The 9,138-nt window shown below is 44.0% G+C and overlaps 2 protein-coding genes across 4 annotated transcripts; one reads left to right on the forward strand and one right to left on the reverse strand.

The window, feature by feature from the left end:
- Window positions 1-778: 778 nt before the first annotated feature.
- LOC146207462 (zinc finger protein 277) lies at window positions 779-6,174 on the reverse strand. Of its 3 annotated transcripts, none has more exons than XM_084587540.1 (13): window positions 6,036-6,174; window positions 5,768-5,954; window positions 5,606-5,700; window positions 5,437-5,519; window positions 5,242-5,333; window positions 5,121-5,185; window positions 4,998-5,043; window positions 4,771-4,903; window positions 4,605-4,681; window positions 3,566-3,668; window positions 3,404-3,490; window positions 3,038-3,162; window positions 779-963 (listed from the first exon to the last, which is right to left on the reverse strand). In XM_084587540.1, the coding sequence occupies exons 1-13, from the start codon at window positions 6,049-6,051 to the stop codon at window positions 810-812; spliced, it is 1,263 nt and encodes a 420-aa protein (XP_084443666.1). In that variant the 5' UTR covers window positions 6,052-6,174; the 3' UTR covers window positions 779-809. The 3 variants fall into 3 exon arrangements, with proteins under 3 accessions (XP_084443666.1, XP_084443663.1, XP_084443667.1); XM_084587537.1 differs by having other exon boundaries at window positions 4,605-4,696; XM_084587541.1 differs by lacking the exon at window positions 5,768-5,954 and having other exon boundaries at window positions 4,605-4,696; window positions 6,036-6,149.
- Window positions 6,175-8,560: 2,386 nt separating this feature from the next.
- Window positions 8,561-8,887, forward strand: LOC146207463 (uncharacterized). The gene has a single exon (XM_084576839.1). It carries the CDS (start codon window positions 8,561-8,563, stop codon window positions 8,885-8,887), a length of 327 nt encoding a protein of 108 aa, XP_084432965.1.
- The last annotated feature ends 251 nt before the right edge of the window (window positions 8,888-9,138 follow it).

Consider the following 9,138-nt stretch of genomic DNA (forward strand, 5'->3'; position numbering starts at 1 on the left):
TCTCACAACAGCCTTGACATAATCCTATAATCATGATGTACAGCTAAATACATACTAAGTTTTAGTTCTTTTAGTTTCCTTGCATTTCACTTACACAATTATTTTGCACTCTAAATATGCTGACACATTGGCCACTTTTCTTGCTTGCATATCCTGGCAAAAGTTTTGCATCAGCTTGTCACTCTTTCGTGATAAACTCTGGTCATCTATGTGCTCTTTAACGTGTGCAAGGTGTCAATGGGGATTTGTTTTAGGGCTTAAGATCCGTTAGTAGAGAAAGTTCTGGTGTCTTTAGTATGTGTCACTATTCTATGTCACTACAATACTGCCTTAGCATTCCACAGAACTCCTATGTTTCCTTTAACACTAAATTTCAACGGTCGGTGTTAGAGCATAGCAAGCATCATAGTCCGTAAGTTCCACCCTAAGTTTGGCAGTGGTGTCTTGTCTCTGTTAGTCCCTCCCATATATTAGCACAACTTCACATGGGAAGAAGGTCAGTGAGAGCAGTGTGATCACATTACATCAATTTATCGCCTCAAAGGCCGCAGTGGCTGAGGTATTACATGCATTCTAATCTGAGGTGTTTATGTAGACAGAGAGTTGGCCTAAATTCACACTGAAGTGTGCTGTTCATGTGAATGAAAAAAAGTGCTTGCACATAGCAAATGCATCCAATGAAAGCCATGTGTTGGCTGCTATTGCCCACACACACAGCAGGAAAGTGAAACAAACACAGTGCAATCTGAATGGTGCATGTATATATAGAAGGTAATAAATACCTTCTATATATACATGCATGTGTGTAATTACTCATTGCTTTCACTGAGTGCTTCAAGCACACACCTGTCCGGTGGTGCCAACTCCTCTGGTACAACCACTTCATCTGCCGATCCTTCTGGTAGAACTTCGTCTTCCAGTGCACAAAGTAGCTGGTCATTCTCATAGGTTGGGAAATAGAACCTGCAACAGCAAAGCAAGCACTCACTGCTAGTACCTTCATTTCATTCCAGCTGCAAAAGGCTGCTGTCTCAAACTGTAGCCAAACTTGACAGATTACACTCATACGTGCCGCATGCATACAAGAAATGATGTTAAATGCTTAATTTTGGTGCCAATATTTTTAGAGTCAATGCTAAATAACCAGTTTTAATGACACGCCATGACAGCAGAAAATCGGAAGTAAAATCTCCACTGATTTTAAACAGTCGCCACAAATGTAAAGTCTCAATACTGTTAGAATCCAGGTAGAACAACTAAGACGCTCAGACAAAGACAAGTCCACTTGTCGAAACGTTGGCTCGGCTTGTGAACTGAGGCTTACCCTCAACTCTTGTTCAGTGCTCATTAATACTGTTAGAATGTAATACAAAAATCATCTTGCAGAAAATATTGCTGCTTTCAAGAGTAAGGTCTAAAAGGCACCCAGCATAAAAGCCAAGAGCATTGCAGGAAGCATCTCTAAACAGTGGTACCAGCGGCAACAAAAATATAGTAGAGATGCTCCATGTGACTCGGAATCATGAATAAATCATTAGCCGCTTGTATGAGAAATGCAGCCAAAAGTATGCATTCCATGGCCGAATGAATTACAGCAAACTCTGTAGGTTATGAATGAGATAGAGAAATCCTTTAATGAAATGAACGGTAGCATTGCCAGTGCCACTAAATTTGTGTGTGTGCTACCATGCAAATAGCATTAAATACGCCTTTATGGCACAAGCATAAAACACTAAACAGTGCCTCCTCTATTTTCAACACCAGCCCCGTTGTTCACTTCGCAGTGACAGTGCTTTGCATGTTTTAGCTCAGTTAGTTGCCACTAAGTGGCTTTACTCAAATGACACTCTGAGGCCTCTAAGGCTGTTTGCAGCCAAGCTTGAGGTTGTTGGCCGCTGTTTCTACTCGGGTGGAACTCTCCTCCACAAAACGTACAGCAGGTCTGAAGGCTAGCCGACGAGAGAGAGAGTACGAAAGGAGGGCAGGGGAGGGGTTTGGACAGTCGGATTAGCCGTATCTGGCTAGCATTGAAAAATAGAAGTGGCACTGCCCTAAATAAGTTCCTGTTGGTGTAGAAAAGGCTCACAGCTGGGGAGGAAAAAAGTGGCTGTAAATTGTTCATATGCTTTCTAAGTTTTGAAACGAAAGTTGTAAGAAGGATTTTTTTTTAGCAAAACTGCATTGCCAAGATAGTGCTCTAAAGACCCCCAAAAATGGGTACTGTTCAGCATGCCCACTGCAGTCACATGACCCATGTGAGCCTTTCAAGTGGGTGCTCTTAAGAGTTGAGAGAAAGCTAAAATATACTGTTCCTATCCAGTATTTTTTTCTGCAACGTAGTACTTGGATGCAGAAGGAGATTTATGTAATAACACTTTGCCTTGCAGACACAAAGCACCTAACCTAAACGAAACTCAAGCATCGCGCTACAGTATGCACTATTTTCACGGCACCACAAATGTATAGATGGCAATGTGGCACTTCACTGACAGGCTAAAAATTACACTCGGTTTGTGGTGCACAGCTGTCCAAATTTGTCAGCTATCTGGTCACTGGCGTTTGCAGGGCACCGTGTGAAACTTGGCCCAATACATGTGCTCTGGATGACTGAAAAGGCATTCACGGCCTATTTTTTGTTAGATGTCCTAACCAGGAAAATAACCTGTCACACATAAGGACAGCGAGACAAAGAGTATTTGATTCTACCCACGTTATGCAGCTCAATAAATACATTCAGCTTGTTAACAAGAGTACAAACGGATGTAATGTTGATAAAGAATCAAAGCATGTGCATTGTAACATCACACCTAACCAAATCTGTCTCTTTCCATCACACAATCCTACAAAAGAAATCGGAGCACTGCATATACAGCCTGTACTGTGTTGGAATGGCTATAAGGGCAGATTAGTAAGGATTTACTGTAAGGAATAATGCACAACTACAGCACACAAGAAAAGACAAACAACAAAGCACACACTTTAAAAGAGTGAGGATATTACTCCAATTTTTGCTTCCTTCTAAAAGTAATGAACTTACTGTGGTTGATCCCAGCTAGATTGACTGATGGCACTGTTATCATGTGCACCACTGGACAAATGGGAAAGAAGCTGAGGATGGGAGTGGAACTTTTCTGAACACACAAAACATGTGTTCAAGTAAACCTGTTGACAAAAGGTGGAAAAGTTCACAGCATTGAGATAATGAAGCAAAATTGGCCAAGCCACAATGAAAAATATCGCCAAGCTTCATTTCAATATTAAATTAATCTGCCACATGTGCGTAAGTCTGCATCAAAACCACAAATATCATGTTAGTTCGTTGTCCACAGATTTTATCAGACAACCATGAAAATCACTCCATGCTTTCTTTATTCTTTTTTTTTAACAAAACCCGCAAACTCACCTGCTTCCTTAAAAAATTAATGGCCTTTATTTGCTGGTAGAAGCCAAGACCTTCTCTCATCTTTGTAAAGTCAAATTTATGTGCATCCTGAAATATAAATAGGAAAATGTTTCTCGAGCGGAACAAATGGAAGTTCGCAATAGCAGTACAAGAGGTGCCTACATTCATGTGACTTGTGAGGGCAGGGATGCTCGTACATTCTTCACTGCACATCAAACATATCAGGCTTGCTTCTTCGCTTTCATCTTCCCAGTCCTTCCAACCTCTAGAAGCATTGGAACGACACAAAAGTGCAAGCTGTACTTCACTCACGCAAATAGGTTTGTTGGTTGGTTGGTTGGTTTGTGGGGTTTAACGTCCCAAAGCAACTCAGGCTATGAGAGACGCCGTAGTGGAGGACTCCGGAAATTTCGACAACCTGGGGTTCTTTAACGTGCGCTGACATCGCACAGCACACGGGCGCCTTGCTTTTCGCCTCCATCGAAAAGCTGCCGCCGAGGCCGGGATTCGATCCCGCGTCCTTGGGAACAGTAGTCGAGCGCCCTAACCACTGCGCCAATCTATGCCATTGCTTGACTAAGGATAAAGCGCACAGGAAACACACACAAGAGAAGCAGACACAGGACACACGTCTGCTTCTCTTGTGTGCGTTTCCTGTGCGCTTTATCCTTAGTCAAGCAATGCACCATCTAGCCCAATTTCAAGTATTATTAATCTATGCCATCAAGCCAGAAACACACAGGTACAGCCTTTGTCAAAAGTGTAGAGCCCAGGGAGTCTGCTTCTGAGCTGCATAGTGGCGCTAATTTAGCCTTAGTGGAGGTCCTTCCCACTGGAGAAGGTAAGACAAAATATCTTTTTGCCAACAAAAGATTCGGGAACGCACGAAATGCATTACAAGCCGCACGAATTAGCTCAGAAGTAGACCCCCGGGCTCTACACTTTTGACAAAGACTGTACATAGAGGCTGTATGTCACTTCATGGGAAATGCATATTTCTTGTCAAGAAAGAGCTACATATAAGTACTTTAGAACAACTGTCCACTACTTTATCTTTAGTGTTACAGGCTAGCTAATGCACAATCTTTTATACATAGCAGCTGCACCTTGCATCGTTCAATAGGTGTTCAATAGGTGAACTAATCACACTAGATGCAGATCCCCAAGCCCATAGTACAAGTAATACATAAAAGTGGCTTACACTTCATCTGCATCAGATCCATCATCCACTGGCTCCATGTCCTCGATTTCCCCCAGCACCTCATGGCTATCTTGACCCTGCCAAGCAGAGCACTAATGACAGTGAAAGTTCCATTGTGCTTGTTTGCTCTCACCAATGGTTCCCACAAACAGAGAAAGCCACTTACAGTATAGTTGATGACATAATATTTGTCGTAGGCAGTATTTCGTGGATTTATTTTCTTGTGCTGCTTTTTTCGCATGTGCTCTTTTAACGTTTGCCAGTCTTTGAAGGTTTTCTCGCAGTACAGGCATAACATTCTTGGGGAAAAGAAAACAGAAATGAAACTAGTATGACAGTTCTTTGCATATACTCAAAGATGTTACAAAAGCCGATTTACAGGGATCTACACACCTTTTTAATTTGTCTTCCAACACATCAAGCAGCTCATCAACATAGACTGAAACAAATATGAAGGTGTTAATTTGCTTTCATCACAAGCCGAAGAGGTACAGGAAGAAAACAAATGAATTTTACCTAAATTGTCAGGCCTCCCAACACTGAAGTTGTGGTTATGAGCCATGTGATTAAGAAGTGTTGCCCTGTAGAGCAAGTCAAGGAATGATTAAAGATACACACCAGCACTTGAGTACTATACCTGTTCTCCGTGAAGATTTTCTTGCAAAACAGACACATTCTTCGGAAGGTTGTGTCGGACCTTTCAAGCTCTTGACAAGCAAGCACGGCATCCTATACAATACAATAATAAGTCTTAGCTCGTTACTGAACATATCTTTAACAGCGCAGTTTACTAATATAAGATTCATAAACAAACGCTCATCGTATACAGTACCAGTTTCGACTTTCGCAGCTTTTTCCGAACGGCATCATCTTCAGGCAATTTGTCAGAAAGCAAGAAATAGAATTCGCTTGCACCTGCGCCAACAACAATCACAATTTTATTGAGAGTACACCTTTCTGTGTGAACTTTTCAGAACTGAAGGTTCCTTAATTGACCTCACCGACGTCATTCTCGCCGCTGTTTGTCTTCATCGTCACGCACACATCGCTCAGATCAGAAATTTCTTGAAACCGTTTCTTCCAGTACGCAAAATATCTTGAAAGTAAACAGAAGTATTCTTAAATTGCTGTGGGATCACAACGAACATATTTTCGAGTCTTACCCTGGAGGATCAGCCACGCAAGAGAAATTACTGATCACAAACTTGTGCTCACTCAAGAAATGTTTTAACAAATTTTGGAAGTTGCTTGTCCTGTCGACAAGAAACGATACGTCGCAAAATATGCAGGGCACCTCGGTGGTGGAGTCATCTTTCCGGCTTTTCTCTTTTGATGGCAAAAAAAGTGGCTCTAAAACAAAACGCATCTGCTGTCAACCAAGGAGTAGCCCCAATCGAGTTGCTTATGAAGAAGCAACATAAGAACGCTTACCAAGTGAGGAAGCCATGTATCACATTGATCATAGTATGCAGCAGAAATATGATGCCTAGTGCATGACACCTTGCTCAGAGCACGACCTACTCTTGAGCATACATGCTGCTTATCACAAACAAAAGCAACAAATAAAAAAACCGAAACTGGATTAGGATTGAATTGTTTTGTCTCGCGCAGATTTACACGCGCATGTGTCACATGTCCTTTTGAAACGTAAAAACAGCAAATTTAAATAATTTATTTTTGCTTAAAAACGTAACTAGCATATAAAATTAACAAATATTTTCAGTTGTATCGGAATTTTGCTACTTGCGTATCTGTGGTAAAGTTTCGATTTCGGTTGCCGTGAGAGAGATGACACAAAACTTCCACGTATTGCTTAAATAATGGCGCAGTTTAAAAAAGCTGAACACTCACAATAAAAAGTTGCAAATTGGGCGTTTTTTGGGATATTACAATTTCGCACTGGAATATAACATCGCACAGCACACGAAGACGCATCCGTGTGCTGTGCCACGGCCGGACTGAACAACGTTGGACTGAATGCAGCGGCGCGCGCTTTGTTGGAAAGAGCGCGCGCCGCTGCATTCAGTCCGGCCGTGGCTGTGCTAGTCTTTCCAGGGACCATAGCTGTGCGATGTCAGTGCACGTTAAAGATCCCGCCATTTCCAGGATCGGGACACGCCAGTAGCTGGACTAGGCGCGAGGAGTCATCCTCCAGGCGCTGACCCCGACCATCCCAACCCAGGGCTCCCGGCAGTGACACCCTAAACAAGACTGCGAGCAAGGTAGGCTTGGTAGATCGAGCCTCTCAACCACCATCACAACAACCCACGCGGCCACATCCCTCACGTGAGATAGCTGAACTTAAAGCTCTCATACAACAGCAAGCACTAGAAATTTCAAATCTTAAATCGGCAAAACAGGCCGCACACTCACAGTCAACTATATATAGTACGCACCAGCTACCCAATTCCACTCCACCTCTTCCTTCCATTGCCGCCGAGGAGGAGGAGGGTGATTCATTATATAACAGCCTCCTCTACCCAAACGCAAAACTTGCACCAATTCACCATCATTAGACTATGCACCTCGACAGACGCATGGCTGAAGCCTCTATCAACTACACTTTCAACAGTTCTCTACCCAAGTCCTCACGCAGCTTCAGGGTCTCAAAGAGGCCATCGATAGGCTGACACATACACAAGAAGATCATTGTGCCCGTTTCATGCAGGTTGAAACGCGAATATACAGCAGAGCAATTCGCTTCAACCAACATACGGCTCACAATAACACTTCCACCCGTCTCACCCCCTGGCAGTGCAGCGTCGAGGGTTCACTCGTAAACTAGCTCTCCTCTTCCACTACACCCGCCCTGAAATAATTACCCTCCAAGAGGCGGGGTCCACCTCCATTAATATAGCGGGCTATCATACTTTTCACAACTCCCTCTCTTCATCCAACACGGTCACCTTTGTCAAAAGGAATATACCCGCTCTCACTCACGCCACTAACATCTCCACTATTCATCATCTTCTATTGGAATTTCTACCCTATCGCAAACGAGGCCACAGCCTCTTCCTCTTGGACGTGTAGCTCCCCTCGGGCAAAGCGCCCTGCTTGTGTCTCGCTTTTGTGGCGTTCTGATTGGCCGAGGCGGGATGACGTCATAGAGGTCTCGACAAATCACAGGGCACCACCACAATATGCTCGAATGCGTGCTTTATATGGCCATATGACAATCAAGGTTCAATTAACAAAATGAATTAATTGCATTTTGATGGCTATAATTCAATTATTTACTTAAGTAATTCCTTAATTACATATTTATTTATTAATTGATTAATGCTTATTAATTAGTGCCAGTTGCATAGCAGAATGCGGAACTCAGGCTTTCGCCTTTCATTACTTTAGTCGCTAAAGTCCCTCGTAATTTTCATTCTCTCATTGCGGAAGTCTCACGTTTGGCCGGTTCCAATCCCATTTCCATCGTTGGGGCTTTAACGCCCACCACACGGCCTGGGGCTACCAGACAGATACGCTTAAGGGCAAGACACTACGGCAAACTCTCCATGATCACCGTCTCATCATTCTTAAAGATCCTTCCTTTCTTATTCGTCATGCCAACAGCGTTCAGCGTGGCACTACTCCAGATCTTTCCATCATCAGCGAAGACCTCTATGCCTCCTGGACAAACACGCAAGCAAATCTGAGCAGTGATCACGATCTACTAGAGCTCGTTCTCTTAGGTGGTCCGGCAGGCTGCCCCACTCGCCCCCAACTCTTCACTTACTGGCATCACTTCCGATAGGGCCGCTCTGTGCCTGAGAAGATTGACGATATTGGTCTCTGGACCTCTGAGCTCCGTCCGATCTCACTCACATCCTGCGAGGGTAAGGCCATGGAGCACATTATATTTGTGCGGCTCTCGACATACATAGAGGATCGTGATCTCTTCCCGCCAAGCATGATCAGCTTTCGACCCCATCTATCCATATGTGATGTTATGCTCTAACTCAAGCATGAACTCCTGGACCACAAGACTCAAGACACTCGAGTCATCCTGGGCCTCCACGTCGCTAAAGCTTAACGTTCAACACACTGCTATTCTGTCCAACCTTCAGAATCTGCAGGTGGGCGGAAATCTGTATAACTACATCCGTGCTTTCCTTACGGATCGCACTGCCACGCTTATTGCCGGTCCCCACTCCCTGGGCAACAAGAGCACGCCGCAGGGCTCCGTCCTCTCTCCGCTACTTTTCAACATCACTATGATGGGCCTTCCAGCTCGGCTCGCCCACCATGAGGGCCTTCATCATAGCATTTACACGGATGATGTCACCCTCTAGATGACTGGCGGCAGTGACGGACACATTGAAAAGACTCTCCAGGCTGCGATCAACACAGTTGAAGACTACTTATCGGACAAAGGACTTGAGTGCTCAGCAGCAAAATCTGAGCTCTTCTTTGTGCGTTATTCTGGGACCCAGAAACCCACCACATCTCCAGATATCCGCCTCATTATTAACAATCTTCCCGTGCCTATGGTCGACACCATCTGAATTCTTGGTCTCCACCTCCAAGCAAACGGAGCCAACAC

Source organism: Amblyomma maculatum, chromosome 1 (genome assembly GCF_055883805.1).
Source record: "Amblyomma maculatum isolate TAMU_Amacu chromosome 1, ASM5588380v1, whole genome shotgun sequence".
Classification (NCBI taxonomy): Eukaryota; Metazoa; Arthropoda; class Arachnida; order Ixodida; family Ixodidae; genus Amblyomma; species Amblyomma maculatum.